The sequence below is a fragment of the Oncorhynchus kisutch genome, linkage group LG18 (genome assembly GCF_002021735.2).
Source record: "Oncorhynchus kisutch isolate 150728-3 linkage group LG18, Okis_V2, whole genome shotgun sequence".
Taxonomy (NCBI): Eukaryota; Metazoa; Chordata; class Actinopteri; order Salmoniformes; family Salmonidae; genus Oncorhynchus; species Oncorhynchus kisutch.
This window is the reverse complement of record NC_034191.2, coordinates 44,349,597-44,376,228: the sequence shown is the minus strand read 5'-3', so window position 1 is coordinate 44,376,228 and position 26,632 is coordinate 44,349,597. Positions and strand designations below refer to the sequence as shown.

The 26,632-nt window shown below is 43.3% G+C and overlaps 1 protein-coding gene across 1 annotated transcript in view; it reads left to right on the top strand.

Annotated features, from left to right (window-relative positions):
• grik4 (glutamate receptor, ionotropic, kainate 4) overlaps positions 1-26,632 on the top strand; it is a 202,237-nt gene that overhangs the window by 158,083 nt on the left and 17,522 nt on the right. The window contains exons 10-12 of the mRNA XM_031796144.1: positions 2,753-2,860; positions 18,853-19,056; positions 21,822-21,935. Coding sequence (XP_031652004.1) covers positions 2,753-2,860; positions 18,853-19,056; positions 21,822-21,935 — 426 coding nt within the window. The remainder of the gene's footprint in view (positions 1-2,752; positions 2,861-18,852; positions 19,057-21,821; positions 21,936-26,632) is intronic.

Genomic DNA, 26,632 nt, shown 5'->3' with positions numbered 1-26,632 from the left:
CCAACAATGGGGTGACTCCGGGATGCTGGCCTTCTAGGCAGAGTTGCAAAGAAAAAGCCATATCTCAGACTGGCCAATAAAAAGAAAAGATTAAGATGGGCAAAAGAACACAGACACTGGACAGAGGAACTCTCTTAATTTCTAACTGACCCCAAACTTTTGAACGGCATTGTATGTACACCATGATCAGATCATTAGGCTTGTGTGTGTTTTGTAAGTGTGTGTTTATGGTTAGGTGTGCAGTCTCACTTGTGTCTCATCTCTACAGTATTTGTGCAAGCTGCTTTGTGCTGCATTCCCTATTGTCAAAGCTAGCTGAGTTGAGCAGAGGGCCACTCTCAGAGCAGTTCCTCCCTTTTGGCGGATGCCTGGGAACTCTTCCTGCTCTGAGCCTCCCACACATCCACGCACTCGCACAAATGAACACACACACACACACGTACTCAGCCACTCTATTTCTGTCCCGACAGCCTGCGGTGCCTCCACGTTACCCGTCCTTACCCGTCTGCCCTTCTCCTCACTCCCCTCTGCTCCTCCGCAGCCCGCCCGTGCCTGGTGGTGCATTGTTGAGCCGCTGCCTTCCACCACGACTCTCTACAGGGGAGATGCACTTGACAACTGATTGCACAAGCTGATTGCTGAACAATGTTCCGATAGATCCCAGCAATGTGCACCTCTCCCTCCCCCGCCCAAACTCCCGGAAGCCGTCGGCAGCTAGTGCAGCGTTGTTACGCCCCTGTTTGTATTCCATTTGTGCATGAGAAGAATGGTAAACTTTCAAATGGAATCTCTGATTATGTTAAGCGTGTAGAAAGAATTGGCGGCAATTTAGTTTTGAAAGAAACAACATGGAAACTTTTCTTAGCCAAGTGACGTTCAAAGACTTGAAAAAACAGAAAAGCAGCAGGAATATTGTGAATCTCCAAAAGTGCAACGATGAATCGTTGAATATGTGTTGTATGAATCACCTTGGATTACAAAGTCGTTCTATGATATAATCAGTGTTTCACAAATAGATGCCAGTTGATTCCAGATTATTCGTAATATGTTACAGTTCATATAAGGAATTCATTAGGCCCCAATCTATGTATTTCACATGACTGGAAGTACTGATGTGCATCTGTTGGTCACAGATACCTTAAAAAGAAGATAGGGGCATGGATAAGAAAAACAGTCAGTATCTGGTGTGACCACTATTTGCCTCATGCAGCGCAACACATCTCCTTCACATAGAGTTGATCAGGCCTAGAAGGACAGCATCCCGGAGTCGCCTCTTCACTGTTGACGTTGACTGGTGTTTTGCGGGTACTACTTAATGAAACTGCCAGTTAAGGACTTGTGAGGCGTCTGTTTCTCAAACTAGACACTAATATACTTGTCCTCTTGCTCAGTTGTGCACCGGGGCCTCCCACTCCTCTTTCTAGTCTGGTTAGAGCCAGTTTACTCTGTTCTGTGAAGGGAGTAGTACACAGCGTTGTACGAGATCTTCAGTTTCTTGGCAATTTCTCGCATGAAATAGCCTTCATTTCTCGGGCGTGACCGGGAGGCTCATGGGGTGACGCACAATTGACCCAGCGTCGTCCGGGTTAGGGAGGGTTTGACCGGCAGGGATATCCTTGTCTCATCGCGCACTAGCGACTCTTCTGGCGGGCCGGGCGCAGTGCACGCTGACCAGGTCACTAGGTGTACAGTGTTTCCTCCGACACATTGGTGCTGCTGGCTTCCGGGTTGGATGTGCGTTGTGTCAAGAAGCAATGTGGCTTGGTTGGGTTGTGTTTCAGAGGACGCATGGCTCTCGACCTTCGCCTCTACCGAGTCCATACGGGAGTTGCAGCGATGAGACAAGACAGTAACTACTACCAATTGGATACCACGAAAAAGGGGTGAAATAAAAAAAAAAAAAAAAAAAAAAGATTGTTCCATTCGTCTCCTTCTCTCCTTGCCTTGTGACAGTGAAATGTGATAACTAGAATGAATGGCAAGCTCGCGCATAACTAGTCAAAAATCAATTTAGACCCCACTGCTGTTGTGCCCTGACACATATGCACAACTTGACACACACGCACCAAACACACACGCACACATACACGCACGCAGCCACTCTAATGCAGCCAGCCACTCACCGGCCAGGGATTGATTGGTAGGGGATGATAAATTAACCAATACCTCAACAAAAGGAATTAATCAGAGAGCCCAATGAACCATACTGCTTTGCAATTACAATGCAAATTAAAAGTTAGGCATGATGTTGCACCGCCACTGAGTGACATGCGTATTGAGGTGGGGACAGGCAGGATGGGATGACCATACAAGGCCCTGCTGGAGGAGTGCAAGGAGAAGTGGTGGAGGGGCGCCAGCCGAGCTCTAATGGTAATGAGGACATTGGCTCGCTTCAGAGAATTTGGTGTAATTGAGCTAATGAAAGCATTCTGTTGTCTCCTGATTGAACACATGCCCCAATGTATTTCTTCAAGGTTCAGCATGTGTCTTTGTGCTTCATCTCTCTCTCCCTTTTCTCTCTCTCTCTAGTTCGCTATCTCCTCATTTTAAGGGTGACCTTGGGAAGGGCATGGTGACTGAGTGCCTTCTTAAACTGGTTTCAGCCCAGAAGAAAGAGTTTTGTCTGTTTGGCTAGTTTGATGGGCTGCTTGCTGCCTAGCCCTTTGATTAACTCTCTAACAGTTGTTTTCTTTGTGTGTGTCTGTGCGTGTGCGTTGACGTGTACCTGTGTGTATCCATATCCCCCTTGCAGATTGGCCAGTGGCACTCAGAGCAGGGCCTGTCCATGGAGAGGAAGCTTCCATCAATCAACGTGACCGACACTCTCTTCAACACCACCCTCACTATCACCACTATTCTGGTGAGTGAACCGTCACAGCAACACATTCCCAATGACACATGTTTTGGACACTCCACTTCGTTTAGAATGGAGAGAGTGGTAGATGTTAAAGTATAGTGACTTGGTATTTCACCATAATAAATCATGTCACCGTGTCACGCCGTCACACTCCAAATGACAGACATGTGCTGGACCATCCACTTGGTTTAGATATAGAGAGTGGTTTACAATAAGGTGTCGTGGGGTGGTATTTCACCATATAGTGCTTGCCATTCATAGAGTTGACATCTTTGTCTTGAGGGCAGCAGGTAGCCTAGCGGTTAAGAGCGTTGGGAATCCCTGAGCCGACTAGGTGAAAAATATGTCGATGTGCCCTTGAGCAAGACACTTAGCCCTAATTACTCCTGTAATAGGCTGACCACACCGCTCGTGTCGCGTGCGCGAGTGTTGCAAAACTAAATGTAGAAATCTGTTATTCAATTATTGCACCCACAATGCTTGCGTGCGTCAACAAGCGTCTGCGTTGCCAAGGACTAAAATAGAACTCCTTTCTATTTCTGACGCAGATCGCGCTGCAAGTCCTGCCTCTCCCATCTCCTCATTGGTTTATAGAAGCAGGTACCCACGTGCCATCTCCTCATTGGTTATACCCACATGGGTGATTGAAAGACAAACTGTGTTGCCGGTCGGTGTAGTATACTATGAAAGTTCAGATGCCAATCCCCATATAAGTTCAAAGATGAAAAAGCCTGGAAGGAGGAGAGATGACTAGAAACGATTCGGTTGACTGTGTTATGTGTGGATTAATTGTCGGAGTAGAGGACCTTGTGCATTTCAGATAAAATAACAACTCAATGTTTATATCCCAGGACAAATTAGCAAGCAACAGCCACCTAGCTAAATAGGACAAATTAGCCATAAATGTTTCATGCTTTTCGACCTGTTCCCAAATTAATGTAATTGGTTCAGAGTTTGTTTTGATATTTTAACCTGCGTGTTGTGATCGTGTTGTTGGGTGTAGGTGGATAAAATAAATGTATGCACGATGGCGCATGCGCACAGCCAGTTTGGGTTCTGTGTAAGTCGTTCTGGATTAGAGCATCTGCTAAATGACTCAAATGTAAATGTTGATATGCCACGACTCTGAAGGCTTCCTTGATGTAAATACAGTCTCATTCTCGATATACACTCAGAAAGGCGTATCGCTGGTGTGCTTAGTCGGCCCAGTTGTTTAGATACTATGTATAAGGCTGTACGCTTAGCAATTAAAAATGTTACGATGAGGGAGAGAGAGAGAGAGAGAATATTACGGCAGGCCATGTGAGGTGCTACGTGTTAATTTAATTAGATTTAGAATCATCCAGGCAACTTTCAAAAGCCACCGAGGAGCAATTTCGTCGCTATCACAACTCATTCATCAAGCCGTGATTGCTGTGTCACGTTTTATCTCTGCCGGTGGGGGCGGGCTAGACGTTACAGGCTTGGGCAGCTGCAGTGCGGAGCGGCACCAGGAGGATTACAGTACAGTTCCGCATGTGCCTCCGAGAGCTGAGGCAATACAGCAAACATCCTTCACCTCTGAATTGATTTATTTTTGTTGATTTTGCACCTCCACAGACCACTAACGTTACGTTGTAATCCCTCTTTTTGTCACCGATTTTAGTTTTATCCATCCTTTGAATGTTAGTGAAAGAAATACCTGCGACAGCTCTTCCGCTGTGCCACTAGGCGAGGTGATATTTCTGAACTGCTGATTGCTCCGGGAAGATAATAGAGGCTCGGCTCTAAGTTGATTCGTTTTAAAGTCATTTTTGATTGGCTGGCTCAGGCCTGTTCAGGAGAGCGAGTGTAAATAGTACTTAAACCTTGGAGTCTTTAATAGGGAAACTGCCACGTCCATTTTCGATATTACATCAACAAAGAAGTTACTGCAAACAACAAACACTGTTTTTTATTCCCTCGGACATCATTGCACAAGCACAATAGAACAACAGCATTCAGGTAACTGCCAAAGCAATGGAAACAAAGTATACTGAAAGCCAGTGCTTCCACACAGGTGTGGTTCCTGAGTTAATTAAGCAATTAGCAATCCATCATGCTTAGGGTCATGTAAAAAAAAAAAAAAAAGGCTTGGCTACCATGGCTATGCCCTCATATGCCCGCACGAGTGGTCACTGAACGGTCTAATGAGCATGAAAACTAAGTAAACCATATGCTATGGCCTTTTCAATCACCAGATCTCAACCCTATTGAACAATTATGGGATATTTTGGAGCGCCTGAGATAGCATTTTCCACCACCATCAACAAAACACCAAATGATGGAATTTCTTGTGGAAGAATGTTGTTGCATCTCTCTAAAAGAGTTCCAGACACTTGTAGAATCTATGCCAAGACGCATTGAAGCTGTTCTGGCTCGTGGTGGCCCAACGCCCTATAACGACACTCGGTATGTTGGTTTATTTTGTCAGTTAACTGTATACAGCAATTTTTTGGACCATGATGCGCAAAGCTCCCCACCTCTGCTTCGTCAATAAATAAATAAATAAAATAACATTGACCGTGGGGCGGACAGTGGCGCTGTTTCCCCCTACTGCGAATTCCATCTTTAAATGTTTGCTTCAGTCTACTTGGAGTGCCAGATTGGGAGACTCTTTCATTGGTTCCATTGTGCCAGTCCTGCTCAATCAAGCCCAGCTAAACTATTTGAAAGATTTCAGGCATACAAGCTTAAGAAGATGGGCAAGGATAATGATACATTTGTCTTTCTCGCTCTTTCACAAACAACCAATTTTCAGAATTTCTAGTCTCTCACCAATCGAGACTGCCACGCACACACAAGGTTATACACTGATTATACCAAACATTAGGCACACCTTCCTAATATTGAGTCGCCCTCAGAACAGCCTCAATTCGTCAGGGCATGGACTCTACAAGGTGTCGAAAGCGTTCCACAGGGATGCGGGCCCATGTTGACGCCAATGCTTCTCCCAGTTGTGTCAAGTTGCTTGGATGTATTTTGGGTGGTGGACCATTCTTGATACACACGGGAAACTGTTGAGTGTGAAAAACCCAGCAGTGTTGCCAGTGGCGATTTTAGCATGTAAATCTTGGTGGGGCAAAAAAGAATAAACAAGTGGGATGCATGCCAGTAAAGCCACTACACAACACAACACTAAACAATACATTAAATGCACTATAATGGTGACAAACGGTGACCACAAACTGTTAGGGCCTACATAAATCTGTCCCAACAACAGTACCAACATCTTAACACTGCTACACCTGGCTATCAGCGGAGCATTTTCTGTCAGCGAAACATTTCATTCAGCCTCCTTTACTGTCTTAAAAGAAATAGCTGATATGGCTGACTTGCTTAAACAAATGTGATTTCTAATGACAATTGAGATGTACAGTACAAACTATGGCATAAGGGAGTTAAAAATCTGAACTATCAGTAGTCTAAACTGTGGCACAAATTGACTAAAGTTTTTGTAAATTAATAGAGGCATTTTCAGTCTGAGAGTCTCTCTTCTCTGGCACTAGAGTCCTGCATCAGGCAACAACAACAAAAAACTGTCGGTGGTCCTGTAGTAAAGAGAGAACTTGGGGAAATACAATGGGGAAATTACACTTTACATGTGGACTGACGATTTTCGAAAAATATGCAGAGTGGGCTTTTGGTTTCTCTCCCTCTAAAAACAGAAGTATATCATTATAAATAACAAACTAGCTTTATTTAAATTAGTAAGAATGTCTCACCCCGTGTTCAAGAATGGCGTTTTCCCCTTTATTCAGATTATAACCGCTCCCTTTTGGTTATTTGAAAAATAAATAATCTCCAAAATATCGTTATTTTTTTATTTAATCCACCAGAAAAGACAGAACAAATAATACAACAAATATTGTGGTTAAAAACACTTAATCAATTGGAACCTTTATCAAGTGGAAGGGGGAAAAAGTAAGGAACTTGTCTGTCAGCCCTGCATTAACGTCATATGGCTGCAGGGGCAGTATTGAGTAGCTTGGATGAAAAGGTGCCCATTATAAACAGCCAGCTCCTCAGTCTCAGTTGCTAATCTATGCATATTATTAGTAGTATTGGATAGAAAACACTCTAAAGTTTCCAAAACTGTCAAAATATTGTCTGTGAGTAGAACAGAATTGATATTGCAGGCAAAACCCTGAGGAAAATCAAAACAGGAAGTGGCTTCTATTTTGAGAATGCCATGTTCCATAGCCTCCCTTTGCTGGATTTAAAGGGATATGAACCAGATTCCTTTTCCTATCGCTTCCTCAAGGTGTCAACAGTCTTCAGATATTGTTTCAGGCTTTTATTTTGAAAAATGAGCCAGAACGATATCTTCGCGTCAAGTGGTCACATGAGTTTTGCTTGGGCAACAGAATTTGGACAGCCATTGTTTCCCCTCTCCTACTGTGAAAGACATTTGCGGTTGATATATTATCGATTATATATTTTAAAAACAACCTGAGGATTGAATATAAAAAAATGTTTTCCATATATCTGTGGACATAATGGAAACAATTTGGAATTTTCGTCTGCGTTGTCGTGACCGCTCTTTCCTGTGGATTTCTGAACATAACGCGACAAACAAACGGAGGTATTTTGGATATAAAAATCATCTTTATGGAACAAACGGAACATTTGTTGTGTAACTGGGAGTCTCGTTGAGGGAAAACATCCGAAGATCATCAAAGGTAAACTATTAATTTGATTGCTTTTCTGATTTTCATGACCGAGCTACCTGATGCTAAGTGTAATTAATGTTTTATCGTGCGATCGATAAACTTACACAAACGCTTGGATTGCTTTCGCTGTAAAGCTTCATTTCAAAATCTGACCCGACAGGTGGATTAACAAAAGGCTAAGCTGTGTTTTCCTATATTGCACTTGTGATTTCATGAATATAAATATTTATATAAATATTTATTGTATGTAGCGCTATGCTATTCAGCGGTTGTTGATGACACTTATCCCGATAGGGGGATTGCATCCATAACAAGTAAAAAAAATAAAAAAATAAAAATTTGATTAATAAAAATATATACCCGTTTCATTTAAGTACCCCAAAAAATTACAGCTGTGACATATAGATTGCAAAATAGTTGGGAAGAGATTTTCGATGTACTGATTCCATGGCACATGGTTTATGAATTGACACAGAAAAATTATGCCGGATTCAAAACTCTGAATTGTATTTAAATTATTATACAAAATTCTTGCAACCAATAAAATGGTATATATATGGGGGATACAACCTTCCCAGTTCTGCAGATTTTTTTAAAGCTAGAAACCGCCTCTTAATGAGTTCTGATCTGTGAACCAACGTTTATTATTATTATTGTTATTAACCCTGTATTATAATTGTATAAAAGCCCCTTATATGCTGTGTTTTTATTTAGGGTAGTGATGGACAGCTGGAGGCATTTTGAAAACATGTTTTCAAACACTTGTTTTTCACAAGGGCTAATCGCAGGACAATAGATACAATGTGGTCCCAAAAACACCTCTCTGACATAGGGTCCAGCAAATCTCTTGATGATGTCCTTGAATGTCTTGCCAGCTTTGATCAATGTCTGGGCCTGAGCCTGCGGCACGCAAAGTTCTTTGTTTGTCAGACAAATCATTTAGTCGAAACTACAGAACAGTACAAAATAAGAAAGCACACATGGTTAATGTTTTGGGAAAAAATGAAATATATAAATATAAAATGTCTTACAGAGCCTTTCCATAAGTCCACTCAAGTTTCTTCAATTGTTTTCTGACTGTGATGAGAGTGATGTTGATGTTGTGCCTGTGATGCCAGCTGATTCCAGATGGCCTTTGCCAATTGCTCATAATTTTTAACCGTCAGTGAGTCGATGGCTTGAATAGTCTCGCTGGAAATGGAATACAATGTAAAAATGTGCAGCATACAGTAAAGACCAGCAGTCGATTTATTTAAGCATTATTTTCAGCATTATTAGGCCTACTTTGAAGTAGTGTAGCCTACTGTACCTGTTCATTTCCCTGGGCATTCGCATTTGGTGTAGCACAGGCGAATAGCACTGTCCGTGACCATAATCCCCAAGTCTAACAGTATTTTACCGACATGTTTAATTATTCAAGGGTCCTTTCTCTTCTCTGTACTGGAGTTCTTTTAAGAATACAAAAGAGGCCATCCACCCTTGATGGGCTAGCAGCAGGACAATAGACTCTTACTGAGATCACCAAATGTATTGTTTTCTGGATGGATCCATAACAAATTACTATGGGAATAAATATCACTGAATGACAGAAATATTGGAATAAGGTAGCCTAATGAAGGCAACAAATTGTTGCTTATCCAATTGTTATAATAGGATTTGGAGCAATAGCCTACCCGCGTGTGGTCAACTATTTCAGCACCATTTTGTGCTGCTCTGAGACAGGCACTGGGACTGGTCTTGATAAATCAATTCGATTTTTATTGTCACTGAATCTCCATTTGGGTATTGGTTAGCCTACAATTAGGGTGTGGAAATGTTAGGATCATTTTGCTCTTCACTCGCAGTCACTTAGTAGCCTACTCCCGACCGGTCATGATGTACAGCGCCATATTTTCCTAACGGAAACACTGAGGGTTTCATTTTTCCTTTTTCTTGGAATAAAAACACCATAATATGAATCAAATTAATTAAGCTACATTTCTTAAAATCAATCCCATATACTATGTTCTTACAAAAACAGGTTTTAAATTCTCTAGTACAGCCAATATTAAAAACAGTCAAATGCTTCTCAAAGATGCCCTCTGGTGGTCAAACTAGCACTAACTAGCCATTAATGGCAACAATGGCTGACACTTAAATAACATGCCATAGAATTCTGCGGCAGCCTGCAAGCTGTGCTTCAGTACGACGCAACTTTTGAAGGAAGAACCACTGTACTGTTCCCACAAGTGACAGAACACTGAGCTAATCATGGAGCAACTAGAGAACATTACCAACCTACGTTTACATTGTTTGCAAAAAATGTGGGGCTCAAAACAGGCTCTGCCCCACCTTTCCTGAATGACGGGTTGCCATTGAGTGTTGCGGTTCTTGATACACTAACCGGTGCGCCTGGCACCTACTACCATACCTAATTCAAAGGCTCTCAAATATTGTGTCTTGCGCATTCCCCCTCTGAATGGCACACACACACACACAATCCATGTCTCAATTGTCTCAAGGCTTAAAAATCCTTCTTTAACCTGTCTCCTCCCCTTCATCTCCACTGATTGAAGTGGATTTAACAAATGACATCAATAAGGACCTGCATTCATCTGGTCAGTCTATGTCATGGAAAGAGCATGTGTTCTGTTTTGTATACTCTCAGTGTATATTTGAGTTACCAGTTTGCTATAGGCTCAGGACCACATAATTGTATTTGCTAGATGATGGGGGGTATTGTGAGGGGGTTGTGACAGCTCCTTGAACTAGACCCAGGTTCAAATAGTGTTTGTTTTCTTTCAAGTACTTTGTACGTTTGATTGAACCTGCCTGGAGAGCCAGATGGGTGGTGTTTGCACTTTTGGGACTATTCCATTGATTCCATTGTGCCAAGGAAACTCAATCAAGTGCAGTGAATACTATTCGAACTCAGGTATGACTTGATACACCTTCAAGATCGCAAATTTTCTCACTGTCGTGTGCAGTCGATTGTTTAAGTTTCTAGGCTCAGCTCGGGGTGGTGTTTCCCCCTGGTACAGATATATGACCAGCTTTCTCTCCCCCAATCCTAATCTTAACCATTTTTTTTTGAAAATGTACCTGGCATGGGTAGAGTAAGGTTCTAATTGTGTGGTGGGGGGTCATGGAAGACTGGGAATACTCAGCTGAAGTTATCTGCACCCAACCAGACTCCTGGCAATGGAAAAAAAGGGAGCCTGTTTTTAGAGATACAGGAATTCTGCATTTCTTCATAGCTTGAAATTCAATATTTCATAGAATTGTCTGTGGTATATTACAAAAGGTAGATTGAATTTTCCTGTGATTTCAATGAATGCTTCTGACATTGGTGTATGTCAATAGATTGGTAAGCATTCACAAACAGTGGTGAATTATGCAAAATTAGGAGTTAGGCGTGTCAACACCACAAATACCCTGTCAAGCACATCCGTGGTGAGAGAGAATTAAAACTTGGGACAACTGTGACTGACCCAAAATTAAGAAAAGCTTTGACAATGTACAGACTCGGTGAGCATGGCCTTGCTATCGAGAGATCCCACAGAAAAAATGTTAAACCCAACCAAATCATGAAAAAACACATATAAGAAAGAATCTACAAAAATGGCACAAACTGGAATGTTATTTGGCCTTAAACAGAGAATACACTGTGACTGACCCCAAATTAGTTTTGACTATGCACAGACTCAATGAGCATGGCAATGCTATCGTGAGAGGCTGCCTTAGGCAGACCTGGCACTCAATTTTTATTTATTTGAACTAGACAAGTCAGTTAAGAACAAATGCTTATTTACAATGATAGCCTACCAGGGAAGAGTGGGTTATCTGCCTTGTTCAGGGGCAGAATTACCCATTTTTACCTTGTCAGCTCAGTGATTAGATCCAGCAACCTTTCGGTTACTGGCCCAGCACTCTAACCACTAGGCTACCTGCCGGCTACCTATTTTCCCTCAGGAGAAGACCGGCTATGTGCCCACTACACATTAATGAGCTCAAACCGAGCTGCACTTCCTAACCTCCTGCCAAACCTCCATATATATATATATACAGTGGGGCAAAAAAGTATTTAGTCAGCCACCAATTGTGCAAGTTCTCCCAATTAAAAAGATGAGAGAGGCCTGTAATTTTCATCATAGGTACACTTCAACTATGACAGACAAAATGAGAAAGAAAATCGCATTGTAGGATTTTTAATGAATTTATTTCCAAATTATGGTGGAAAATAAGTATTTGGTCAATAACAAAAGTTTATCTCAATACTTTGTTATATACCCTTTGTTGGCAGAGGTCAAACGTTTTCTGTAAGTCTTCACAAGGTTTTCACACACTGTTGCTGGTATTTTGGCCCATTCCTCCATGCAGATCTCCTCTAGAGCAGTGATGTTTTGGAGCTGTTGCTGGGCTACACGGACTTTCAACTCCCTCCATAGATTTTCTATGGGGTTGAGATCTGGAGACTGGCTAGGCCACTCCAGGACCATGAAATGCTTCTTACGAAGCCACTCCTTCGTTGCCCGGGTGGTGTGTTTGGGATCATTGTCATGCTGAAAGACCCAGCTACGTTTCATCTTCAATGCCCTTGCTGATGGAAGGAGGTTTTCACTCAAAATCTCACGATACATGTCCCCATTCATTCTTTTCTTTACACGGATCAGTCGTTCTGGTCCCTTTGCAGAAAAACAGCCCCAAAGCATGATGTTTCCACCCCCATGCTTCACAGTAGGTATGGTGTTCTTTGGATGCAACTCAGCATTCTTTGTCCTCCAAACACGACGAGTTGAGTTTTTACAAAAAAGTTATATTTTTGGTTTCATCTGACCATATGACATTCTCCCAATCTTCTTCTGGATCATCCAAATGCTCTCTAGCAAACTTCAGACGGGCCTGGACATGTACTGGCTTAAGCAGGGGGACACATCTGGCACTGCAGGATTTGAGTCCCTGGCGGCGTAGTGTGTTACTGATGGTAGGCTTTGTTACTTTGGTCCCAGCTCTCTGCAGGTCATTCACTAGGTCCCCCCGTGTGGTTCTGGGATTTTTGCTCACCGTTCTTGTGATTATTTTGACCCCACGGGGTGAGATCTTGCATGGAGCCCCAGATCGAGGGAGATTATCAGTGGTCTTGTATGTAATAATAATTGTAATAATAATTGCTCCCACAGTTGATTTCGTCAAACCAAGCTGCTTACCTATTGCAGATTCAGTCTTCCCAGCCTGGTGCAGGTCTACAATTTTGTTTCTGGTATCCTTTGCCAGCTCTTTGGTCTTGGCCATAGTGGAGTTTGGAGTGTGACTGTTTGAGGTTGTGGACAGGTGTCTTTTATACTGATAACAAGTTCAAACAGGTGCCATGAATACAGGTAACGAGTGGAGGACAGAGGAGCCTCTTAAAGAAGTTTTTACAGGTCTGTGAGAGCCAGCTTGTTTGTAGGTGACCAAATACTTATTTTCCACCATAATTTGCAAATTCATTAAAAATCCTACAATGTGATTTTCAGGATTTTTTTTCTAATTTTGTCTGTCATAGTTGAAGTGATGCAAATTACAGGCCTCTCTCATCTTTTTAAGTGGGAGAACTTGCACAATTGGTGGCTGACTAAATACTTTTTTGCCCCACTGTATATATTAGGTGAAACACCACTGTGTGCCACCACAACAACAAGACGTAACCTGTTGCCACAAGAAAAGGGCAACCAGTGGAGCACAAACACCATTGTAAATACAACCTATATTTTACCGATTTATTTTCCCTTTCGTACTTCAACTATTTGCACATTGCTACAACACTTTACAGAGCCAATAGTACATATTATTTAAAAACCTTTGTGAGTATAATGCTTACTGTTAGTTTCTGATCGTTTATTTCCCTTGGAGAGATAGAGGGTTTTACTACCATGATTGATGGGCCAGCTCTTAATTAAAATGCTCTGCAGTTTTCTTTAATCATTTTTTTTATTAAACTTTTATTTATACAGGGTGGGTCACCATTGAGACCGGGGTTTAATTTACAAGGGAGCCATACGAACATGAACGCATATGCAATACAATTTAATACAACATCATGTAAAATAACAATATCAGTACAATAAATACAACAATATATATCCAGACAAACACAACTCTCACATATCACCTCCCTTGAACTCAGTCTAAACTGTCCAATGGAGACCAGCGAGTCCAACTTCAAGGTGACCTGAAAGGCTATTCCATGAGCTGGGGCATAAAAACTAAAAGCTATTGGGGAGATAAATATAGAATTACTTTGCCTCTGTTTCACACTCGTCAATCAACAAGGGAGAGCTAGCCGAGAAATGATGGGCCACGTTTAATTAAGCGGAGAGGCCCACTCCTCTCTGTCGCCCGGGGGTGTTGAGACCTATTAATTGAATCCAGAATGTTTGTTTATTCGTTTCCAAGCTCTCTCTCTTGAAACCCCCGCCGTGTAATATAAAACTGGCCCGTGAAATACTACTCCTTAATAAGCCCTAGTTTGGGAGGGTAAAGGGAAAGCGTCGGTCCGGCTGCAATGGTAGAGCGCTTCTACCACCAGGCTGCTGCGAGCGATGACATCATTTGCATTTATATTGTGCCTTCCCGCGTGGCACCGCATAACCACAGCAGAGGTGTCAACTCGAGGGCAAGGAAGGTAACATGTGTGGCTGTTTAATAAGTTAATGAATGGAGAGGATTTGCATTTATAGAGTGTCACTGTGCTCTGACTCAGGGCCTTGAAAGGCCCCTTCGTTCTCTCTGTCTGTACTCTTCTTCTTTATCATGCAGTCCAGGAGCTCTCCTGCATGCATACGTTCAATGCTTCCGCCGCTCTCTCCCTCCATCTACTACTGATGAGTATGTCAACTAAAAGGAACAATTATAATGTGCTCTGATTCAGTGACCTCCGATATGATGCAAAGAAGGCTAGGAAAACACCTCATTCTATTATCCCTATTCTCTGACCAGTATAGCATGAAGTGGTGCGTGCACGGAAAACTCCAGCGAGATGGAATGGGGGAGAGGCCATATAAGATGAATCAAGTGTAAGGGAAACCGGGCCGATAGTACCACAGGTAGAGTAACTGTTGTTGCCATGGTGACAGGATGGTCGGTGGCAGTGCGATGTGTCGTCCTCTTTGAGGTCTCCGGTTTTCCACTTTATGTCGTAATGGAGGAACGCCACTTCGTACTGGGAAAGGAATTAATCTCCCGGTCAACAGTCAACACAAACGCCATCCCAATAGGAGTATGACAGAGCTATTTCACGGTTTGCCTTATGTTCCATCTATATTTCTCTATATCAGACAGTATGTTTTTTTCTCTCTCGACTTAAGTATAAAGCTTACTACAAACCCGGGTTTGATCCCGAGCTGTGTCGTAGCTGGCCGCGACCCGGAGACCCATGAGGCGGCGCACAATTGGCCCAGCGTCGTCCGGGTTAGGGGAGGGTTTGGCCAGCTGGGATGTCCTTGTCCCATCGCGCTCTAGTGGGCTGGGCGCATGCACGCTGACTTCGGTCGCCAGCTGTACAGTGTTTCCTCCAACATATTGGTGCGGCTAGCTTCCAGGTTAAGCAAGCAGTGTGTCAAGAAGCAGTGTGGCTGGGCAGGGTCGTGTTTCGGGGGACGCGTGGTTCTCGACCTTCGCCTCTCCCGAGTCCGTACGGGAGTTGTAGCGGTGGGGCAACCAATTGGATATCACAAAATTGGAGAGAAAAAGGGGTAAAAAAAATACACAAATTTGTGCCATCCGTAAGAAACCTGCAAACAGACCATATATTGTGTCCCATACAGGTTATAGAAAAGAGAGGAAGCTCTGAACTCTCCATTCAGAACCCAGTCCTACCTACTTACAGGTAATGTAAAATGTGCTCTTTTAGCATTTAGCATTTCCTCAAGGAGAAAGTCCCCCACTTCTATGTCAAAGATAATAAAACAAAAACACTTTATTAAATACTACAGTAATGTCTGCAAAAACACTACAGTAAATACTACAGTATACTACAGTCCGCAAAAACACTACAGTAAATGATACAGTATACTGTACTACAGTCCGCAAAAACACTACAGTAAATACTACAGTATACTACAGTCTGCAAAAACACGACAGTAATGACTATTGTATTGTGGCAGTCCAGGGGGTTTGATTAAAACGTTTACACTGATCAGACAAGGACACAAGTGTGATAGCTCAGTGTGATAGGTGTTTCTAGGGAGTTTTTCCTAGCCACCGTGCTTCTACACCTGCATTGCTTGCTGTTTGGGGTTTTAGGCTGGGTTTCTGTACAGCACTTTGAGATATCAGCTGATGTACGAAGGGCTATATAAATACATTTGATTTGATTTGATTTATTAAAACAAAATAAAATAAAAGAATAGGTCTCCTCCAGGTTACCGTCTTCTGGGTTCCGGGGTATTGCTGTCTCCTTTGGGGGATTCTATTTATTTTTTTGCTGACCGTGAGGAAGACTATACGGAAGGAACCTCTCTCCATGAGAAAAAACCCTCTGTGCTACCCTTCTGATAGCTTTATGGGACTCGTACGGTTGGTGAGCAATCAGCCCCTTGATTACTCACCAGTCTCAATCAGTCCCAATTAGTCCTGGCAAGGAGGGCCCGTCAAGACCTGGCACGTCCAGCAGAGGGAGCCATCGCCGCGTGATGTAGACTCCGTCTGTCACCAGGCCTCGACGAGTTTCCCCCTGGTGGCTAGTCTGTGGTACGCCACAGTATATACTACTCCTTTTTTACTACCGTATTTATACTATAGTAAATGGTAAATACTACAGTATACTACAGTATTCAGTCCGTAAAAACACCACAGTGAATTGTCATGACTTACTGTCATTAATCTGATAATTGTTATTTATTTAATCAACTAACTATGTTTAGTTGTTACCCGATTAAATTAATCATGTAACGATTAACTCATTAGGATTTTGGGCACCACTGAATAGGTTGTTTAAAGAGTTACCATCTCCTGAATTAAACTCTATAAGGAATAAATTACATCAATAAACAGTCATCTTATTAATTATTACCTCTTATCATATCATCATTCTGAACAGTCATAACCTCATGCATCTGCAAAAGCCCAAGCCGTACTCATGATTCAGCACTCCACAAATAGGTTTAAATATTTATTTATTAGCTAACTAAATAATAACACAGAATAAACAAATACCCTTTACATGAGACAAAGGTCCCTAGTGGACTGACACAATATGACGGCTTGTTATAGAGAAAAATACACTTATCGTCAATATATTTCAGAACTATTCTCACAGTAATCATATAGTTTGCACACGAACCGTTTGGAATAAAAAATCATGAATGTATTTACGTGTGAGTGCCTTTTTTCGACGTTTATCTCTATCAGAACCAGCCCTCCTTAGGAAGGTTGTTGGTGTTTCAGCGGCAAGCTGTATGTCTCTGATTGTCCGAAAAGGGTATCCCCTTTCACATCTTGTACTGTTATTCACTCTGGAAGATAGCTAGCCAGCCGTGTCGACAGTTGCCATTGGGGATGAGCGTAGTAGGATAGTCTCACTTAGATTTTTTAGATATTTGAGTGAAGACAGCTAATCAGCTGTCTCAGTTGTTGGCTGAGAGGGGAGCTTGTTTTCCCCCTCCTGTTGTTATTCAGGATTCTGACCACAATGGACATGAGCTGCAGCTCGCCGTCTCTCTGCTCTAAAGGAAGGTGAGTTTATTTCTTCACCTCGTGTTGAGGTTCAAAGTTCCAACCATATCAAACATGTAGCTCCCGCCTCACGTTTCCTGGTCTCTGAGATTCAGCATTTAAACCACTTTAGACGTGGGCTGCAACTCCCCATCTTTCCTGGTCTAAAATGTTAACTGTCAGCCAGTCCTTTTAAGCACTCTGGTCGAAAAGGACGGTTCCATCAGGCTGACACGCTCTTCTGACACGCTCTTCTCAATAGGAGCGTGGCTACTTACCGTGCAAAATATATGATTGCAAGTTATCTATTATGCCTCCTAAAAGCACATTCCTATCTTCACAAAAATACTAATTTTTCAATTTTATATGAACGTATTGGATGGAAACTTGATAGATAAAGGGGATATACTTTCCAAGTTACAGTATTTCGTCCATACAATTTTTTATGACGTCACAAAATGAAAACCAATGACTTTCGTTTTCTATAGCTCCCCTCTGACCATTCCCCACATTCTTATGTTAGAATTATTGTTCCAGTATTCACGTTTGACCGTGTTAAAGTTTTGGCGGGAAACAGTATGTTAACAAAGGACATTCCTTTCGCCAATACTTTCGCCAATTTATGACAGGGTGTGTGTGAGGTGTCAAAACCCCCACACCAGCTCCCTCCTCCCCTCTTCTGTCAGTGAGAGAAGGTCTGGTTATTGTCAACCATTGCCAAGCTGATCTGACCCATTGTGATCCTCACAGGACAGCATTCAAGATTTGATACATGCTTTATTAAAGCATTCTTCAAAAACAGTAGCCACATTTAGTCTTTTAGCTAAGGTGGCTGGCGTAGGATGTGACCCCCTTTTTATGCTGCACAAAGATTGGTTGATAAATCTCTCTTAACCCCCCAAATTTAAATCATTGAGCTGCTTGCTCAACATTATGGGGCGGCAGCGTAGCCTAGTGGTTAGAGCGTTGGACTAGTAACCGGAAGGTTGCAAGATCAAACCCCCGAGCTGACAAGGTACAAATCTGTCGTTCTGCCCCTGAACAGGCAGTTAACCCACTGTTCCTAGGCCGTCATTGAAAATAAGAATTTGTTCTTAACTGACTTGCCTAGTTAAATAAAGGTAAAATAAAATAAAAATTATGAAAAAATGTATCATAAATTAGGAACAAACTTTAAGAAAGAGCGAGTTTTAAAACAGTCGGTGGTGCCAGACAGAGACAGGACAGTAGCAGGTGCCTTCGTGCTTTTGTTCCCATGTCAAGTACGGTGGTGAAGTTAATTGTTGCCTAGATATATTCTTATTGGCTCCTCTTTAAAACAAATGACCTCTGGTGAGATAGTGTCTACTGTCTAGACATACAATATGCTAATTTCAACTTGACCTCAAAAAAGGGTAAGTTGTCAAGGTTGAGATGATGTTATGCTACACTAGGTTATGCTGTATTATACTATGATATGTTTATTGTTGTGAATTCGGGGGGAAACTCCAACCGGGACTCAAACTCAGATCCAGTGACAGTCAAGCCAACACCTTAACCGTTACGCTAAGAGGTCCGAGGTCGCTAGGTGTTGGGTCGCTACAGTATCATGGTATTCTACATGTGCTCTGCTACATCTGTGTCCATTCGCAGGAGAACCCATACGTGATGCTACGACCGAACCACCAGGAGATGGAAGGGAACGAGCGCTATGAGGGCTTCTGTGTGGACATGCTGAAGGAGCTGGCGGACATCTTGAAGTTCAAGTACTGTATCAATCTGGTGGGGGACGGGGTGTACGGGGTATCTGGGACCAACGGTACCTGGACGGGCATGGTGGGAGAGCTCATCTCAAGGGTAAGGGCAACAGCTTCCTGTAGTAAACAGGATTTTTGTTTGACCATATGACTTGACCAGGAAAAACTCTGGGCACTTCCATCGCCACCCATCTACCTACCATTTACCCCCTTCTACCACTTCACAGCATAATGCCACTCGAACTATAGACTAATTCATCAACCCTTTAATCAAATGTTATTCATGAATTTACAGCCATTACTGCCAAATCAGCCCTAACAAACCAATAACATCCTACAAACATCCAGTGGCCCTCTCAAGCACAGGTTATACAACTGATTAGAAACTGTGGATGTGATACAACTAATACTGTATGTTCATGATACAATGGAGAGTTTGTCATCACAGAAATGTGTCCACAACCATTGTGCGCTGTCGCACAAACATGTCCCCAGTGATGTGATCCAGAAAAGTAGTGCCCAAATCTATTGATTGATGTTTTCACATTGAGAGCATCCGACAGTAAGGGGATGTAACCATGCAGAGATGTGAGGATGATGATGAGGAGGAGAAAAGATAAAAGATGGAAGAGAACAAGGATGTACAGGAGGTGCAAGGCTGTTAATTAGTCCAGATAATGCCTGAAACAGATGACACAGAGTATTGGGCCTGCATCCCAAACAGCGCCCAATTCCCTTTATAGTGCACTACTTTTGACCATGGTGCCATTTGGGACGCAGCCATGGCTGTGTTCTGTTCACCCTTCGAACTCGGATACAGCTCATCTGTCCTAATGGATCTCAATTAGCCCCAGTCACCCTTGAGCAAACACTCACAACACAGACATGTCTTTAAAAGGGCCCAGCTAACCAGTCTGAACCATTTTGTTTGTGAATGAAAGGTCTATATTGCTGGTCTTAGAGTGTGGTCGCACTGACCAGTGTTTTTTGTAGATGTTCACGCATACCGGGGATAGAGTGGAAGGGTTGAGGAGGTGGTGAGGGAGCCCTTAATAAGTTATGTGTCTTAATTCACTATAGGCTAATGGAAGGCAAAGCCATTAAGGAAATGAAAGGAATGCCTACTCGTATTATTGTCTCCATTTGTCCCCCTGCAAGTTGGTTCTGATTTGGGGACCTTGAGGAGGTCTCAACTTGGTCTAATTGCACCTTACACAATACAGACTACAGAGGAGCTGCTACAGAGTACCAAGGAATGTCGGGGAGGGGGAAGGTCGAGGGGAGACAGCGCAGGAAGGTGTGGGGTCACTGAGTCCCTGCCTCTGAGCTCCACTCTCTGGAAAGACCCCCAGACTGGAAATGAGATGGTTAGTGGATGACTGGGTTATAGTTGGTGGGGTTAGAAGAGGAGGAGGAGAAGGAAGAGAGATTGTACTGTAGCTAGCCTATAGCGGCTGACTGAATTAACACAGAAAAGTAGAGCGAACGCTGAGAGAAGAGAATGTATGGACAAGCTTTCTACAGGCTTCATTTGCAAGCTGGGGACGGGGGCTTTACTTTAAGTAGCCATAGAGACGGAGGCAAAGTCCTACCGGGAAGATGAAATGCCACGTACAGTGGGGAACCTCTAACTCAATGCATTATTCAGCAGCCGTAGGGACGGCTTTGATTTTCTTTTCCTATCTCGCTTTTTTCCAGGGCACCATCTTATGATTGAGCGAAAGTGGAAACAAGTGTGGTGGCATGGGGAAAGAATACAACGATGCATTATTTAAAAGATGACTTTATACCGTGTGCTTTCTCTCTCTCTCCACACACTTTTCAATAGCTGTTAGCTTCCAGTAATCAATATTGATGCATTAATATGGAGTGACTTCTTTCTTTTTTTGAGTTTTTTTGCCGAGATACTTTTTGTTGTTGCTTTCGGGCTGGCTGGGGGTTGGCTAAATGCTTGGTTTTGCGCGTTCATTCAGAGTTGTTGTCGGTGAAAACACTGTAAAACAACCACTAAAAAGCCTTCCAGAACTTTTTCGCCATTGTGTTAGCACCTGGAGCTCTGTTTTTGCTGTTCAAGTTATTCTGGACAGGATTCTGGACAGCTATACTACAGTACTGTCTATATACTGCATCTCAAAGTTCTTCTTCTTGATTGGTCCAAAGTTGTTTGCTTGTTTTATTTAGTGTGTCAACGTGCACTGTGCCAATGATGGCATGGCAGGCAGGCTCTCCTCTCATTTAGAGTTGAGCTCTGACAATCCTCTTATTTTCCAACTGCAAAGGACAAAGAGCAGCGAAGGGTTGCACTGGGTCCTGGGGAGATGAAAATCTCTTGCAGATGCACTTTGCAGTGTCGGATGAATACTGGGATCGAGCAGCCACCTTCACAGCCCTACCATGCCGAGTAGCACTGGCTGGCTGGCTGGCTCAGCCTAGCTGGCTAACTGGCTGCTGTGTCAAGTGATTTGTCATAACAATCTGCTCTTCGCCAGCTTGAAAGAAACATTGGCACCCTATTCCCTATATAGTGCACTGGATCCTGCTCAGAAGTAGTGCACTACATAGTGAATAGGGTTTCATTTGGGATGTATCCCCCCCCCCCCCCCCTGTTCTACACTCTGTTCTCCCTGGTGCCCTGCATGAGTCAGGTTTCAGACACAAAGCCAATGATGCTACACACTGCTGGCAGACTAGGCGTCACGGACAACAATGACAGCACAGTAGGAGTGGAATTACACCAGTAGCCTACTTACTATTTCATTTAACTTTCCATGCATTTTCCACCACCACAACCCAACCTTTGTTACTGTAGATGTACCTATCTGTGCATATCTGAATGGGTGGTGTGTGTGTGCGTATCTATTCCAGAAAGCGGACCTGGCCGTAGCGGGGCTCACCATCACCGCAGAGAGGGAGAAGGTTATCGATTTCTCCAAGCCTTTTATGACTCTGGGAATCAGCATCATGTACCGTGTGCACTTGGTAAGACTAACCTCTGACCTCTCCGACCCCTACAAAACAACCTGGCTGACCCCTGAACCCTACAAACAGCTAGCGACCAATCATCAGCCTCTGTCTGGGAGCCCGTTCAGCCCCTTCTTCTCCTCCCACTACATCCCTCTCCTCTCTCTACCTCTGCCAGAGTAACAGATGGTGTGCTCTGCTCCGTGATATGCGGGAGTGAATCGACCTGATAAATGGACTTCTTTCATTCCCATTCCCACTTCTTCTCTGTTTGTGACTGGGATCTAATTCGCACCAATAATAGCCCTGACCCCTGCGTATAGAACAAGACCCAGGCAACAGTTGTGGAAATTCAATACGATTGTCTCTGTGTTTTAACACCAGCCAACCATTAATCAAAGGCCTTCCCCCAAACCTAAGCTGACACACTGGTCTCTCCGCTGGCCACCGGCCGGATGGAGCCGCTTTGGACCAAGCGGCGGCGTGTAAAAACATTAATGTGGCATCCCAGTAGAGCGTTTACTCACAGCCCCCCCCCCCGTCTGCGTCCCTCCCCTTTCCTTGGTGCTAATAGGTGCAGCTGCCAGGAGAAAGGCTCCATTGGACCAACAGTTGGTTGAATGAATCGATAGCAGCAGGTGCAGTGTTAAGTGGGCTGCCATATCACCTCTGCGGCAGGCGGCTGCTGCTGACGCGTTGGAACGTGCTCATTGGTGTGTTCCTGCGAGCTGACGCGGCGTGGAGGAGGAAAGGAGAAGCCCGCACACATTGCAGCTCAATATTGACACACACACTCCCACTGTCCTAACCAGGCGGGCACAGACAAGAGGGACAGGGGGGGGGGGGGGGGGGGGTAGAGGGATGGGATGAAGAGCAAGCGTAAGGTAACTGGCAGAGAGAGATGTGGAGCCTCGACCGCTTAAGGTCAGGAGTGAAGGGCGGAAGAAACTAACTACAAAGAGTGAGAGTCTGCTGCACTGATTTCACTCTTGACTCTCTGTCTATCTGTCTGGAGTCTTTACACAGTACCTGTCCCTGGTGTCTCCTTCTCTCTTCATCTCTCTACCCAGGACTCACTCCCTCCCAGCGCCCCTTGGCAATCTCTTAGGTCTCCACAGGATCCAGCGCCACCATTCAATATTAGAATTTCTGTGACTGCACTTGTTTAGGTTTAATCCACTAGCTATTGATTTCTGATGCTGTGATTTCTACAAGGGCCCCGCTACTTATTTCAGACTTTAATTGAAATTCTCTGCCTGGTCAATAACAATGGAAAATGGATAAAAATAGAGAAGCCCGTTGAGGTTTAATTACCTGCTGCATGGCTGTAGAATTGGCCTAATACCAGGGCCGGATTACCGAATGGGCATGCATGTGCCCCTGGAGGTAGATGTCCCGGGGCGTTAGTTTGGCCCTGCCTACTACTGTTTAATCTCTTTCTGTCCACAGTGCACCCCAACTGTGTGTGTGTGTGTGTGTGTGTGTGTGTGTGTGTGTGTGTGTGTGTGTGTGTGTGTGTGTGTGTGTGTGTGTGTGTGTGTGTGTGTGTGTGTGTGTGTGTGTGTGTGTGTGTTCTTAATCTCTTTTTGCTTATCTTGATGAACTGGTTTTATAAAGTGTTTTGGGATGGTCCTCTTTTCATTACCCTTCAAGTCCTTCATGTCTCCATGTTGGAGTATACTCCGAGACGGACCACTCCACCAATCTGTACACTTGTTTCATCAAACACCCTTTCTCATAATCCCCTACTTCTATGTTCTGAGCACATCTTTCCACCAGTCCCTCCTTCCTAGTAGTAGTAGTAAAGACAGAAACAGACAGAGAGATCAAAAGAGAGAAATGGAGAGAGAGAGAGAGAGAAAGAGTATTGAGGGTTGCGTATGGAGATTAGAAACCTAATTAGACCCACAAGTTAATTAGAGGGTTGGTATAGAGGGGAGTGGTGTCACAAGCTGCCCTGTGGGAGTGTGGCACTGGGATCCTGATTGTGTGTGTCTGTCCCCCTCCAATCTCGCCCCAACCTCCATCTTCCCCGCCTGCCCTCTCCCTCTCAGCTGCCCCAGACATCCTGCGAGAGAGAGCACTGAGGGAATCTGGGACGGCAGGCCAATCAGCAGCCCCCCCCTCGCCACATAAACAGAACACCTCCACCTCCGTAGTCACAGAGACCGTAATAACAGCGATGTGAGTGGCGGACCACAAATAGGAATGCATCTCTCAAGGGGGCTGGTGTTTGAAAAAAAAACGGGTTACTCTCCTTCACGCCGTGTGTTTCTGTAGTGCAGTCACACCTCCCTCCCAGGTTGAATGCGTGGGGAATGACAATAAGGGGAGGGAGGAAGATATGTTGGTGAAATCCTTGAACGTGACCTCACTCACTAAAGGCAAAGACAGTACAGTATGAAGATAGGAAGAAACTGCTTCTCCAATAGAAATCCCCGATCACACTTGTGGACATTGTCATGTGGACATTGTCATGTGGACATTGGCTAGATAAGCTCACGCGCAGAAACACGTCATCGGGTCTAACGGTCGTCCCGTTTCAAACTGCACTTGTTCTGGCCGTCAAATCAAAAGGCATTCCTTTGATATAAAGTTGTTTTTGACAAAAATGAAAACATGTCAGTTTGTCACTTTCACGAGGTTGGAGTAATAACAAGTTCAACTACTTAAGACATTGGCTCGAATCTTAGGTTGTGCCATTAGATTTTGAGAAATGTAACAACTAAGGATGAAGTTTTCACTTCTCTCATTGGCTTCTCAAACCCCAGCCTGGTCTGCTTCCTAAGTGTTCCCGGAAGTCTCGCGATGTTGCGCCTCTGGGTTTAGAAACTCCGTGCTAAAGGTCTTATATCCCGCCACTTAACACAAAGTGGAGCCCACGGGGAGAGGGGTTTGTATAACGCTTCATTTCTGATTGTTTGGATATGCTTGTAAAACCAACATGGGCAATGAGGCAGTTGTCACAACCGGCGCCTCCCCCGGTTCTCCATTTGATGGGATGATGATAATTACACTCTATAAAGGCTCATGTCCAATAAAGACCTTCCTATCCAGTCAGAGTGCCATGCATGCGTGGATACAGCCATGAATACAGTCAGAGACCTGTTGTACAGTGCAGAGCCCGTAGTCAAGTGGTAACAGTCCTGGGGGGAAAATTGAGCCATTACATATTATAATCCACTTAATAAATCATAGGCGCATACTTGCATATAACAAGTAATAAACGTGCAGGCTTCAAGTAAAGTTTTACCCCAAAAATCCCCGTTGTGCTCGTAGCTGCCTTCACCGGTCGTGATGCCCACCTTGACTACAGATCAGTGCGGATGACTGGCACCTCAGAGAGCTTCCTGACAGCATGAGGGGGCTCTCTCTCCTATTTGAGAAGAAATAAACCCTACCTACCTCCCTCCCTCCCTCCATCACCCAGTACACACACACACACACACACACAGAATAACATGTTAACAACTTAACCCTTTCAATGGCACACCAAGAAAAAAATATCAGGAAAAGTATTGCTCTGCAAAAGATGTGTATTTAGCCTCAATAGGAGGCCATGAATTGCTAATTTTTGTTTGCATGACATAAACTTCGATAAATAATGCATAGCAAACATTAGAGTAAATTCAATTTGTCTTAGAATTTGCATAGACTTTTTACATCATAAAAAGATGATACATTAATTGACTTTATATACATATTGGTGTCAAAATATGAATATTCAAATTCATGTAAATTCACACATTTACAGTTTATATGTTTAGAATACCAGTAAAATTACATGTACTGAATGATATTGTGAAACATATTGAAGATAACAGGCAGACAGTAAATAATGATATAGGTATGAAAGGATTTCTGTATTTGCACAGACGAAGTCTCATAATATTTGTCTATAGTCCATTATCACTAGCTTTGACTTAAAGCAATGGGCAACTCAACTGCCTGGTAGAGCAGAAAATTGGAAAACAACAATATAGTATCATTCTTAAATGGTGTTTTACAGGTCAGCAACATTTTACAACCTTGTAATTTCCCATTGTGCACATAATTAACACAAAGAAAATTGTAGTAAATGACGTTCGATTTTGCTCGCATTCACTTCCTGGTTTTCAGCCATATTTGAATGGGTGTTTCAGTCCGATAATGAAAACCGCAAGATCCTTTAACTAAAAGAATATGCCAAACAAAATGAATACGTTTAATTGAATGTAGAATTGGTTGTCAACATTAGCTCAACTGCCCGGTTGAGCTGCTTGTGAAAGTGTTTTAGCACTGCTTTGCTGAGATGTCTGGAGGGCCACAGAGAATGAGCTACTGTTGATACAGGATGAGAGGAGAAAATGCTCAGTGGCTTTATACAAGTAAATAGAATGATTGGCCGAGCCATACTTGATAGGAATGCCAAGAGAATACAAACACACTACTGTATCACTTTCAAGGTGTAACATCATAAAACTATATTTTGGTCACACAGACCTTCGCTTTGTCAATCCCTTTGACTCTGGTCTTTCATTTTTGATTCTCCTAGGCAACTGTTTCCATTACTTCAGGTGTGGCTATGTTTTTGTTCTTGTGTACCAACGTTACTTCTTCAAAGTTGAGCTCACTTCATAGTGTTATTGTATATCACACAGCCCAATGCCCTCTCTACCTCCTTAAACATTCATATCACAGTAGAGATTAGTGAACAGCATGTCCTCTCTCTCTCT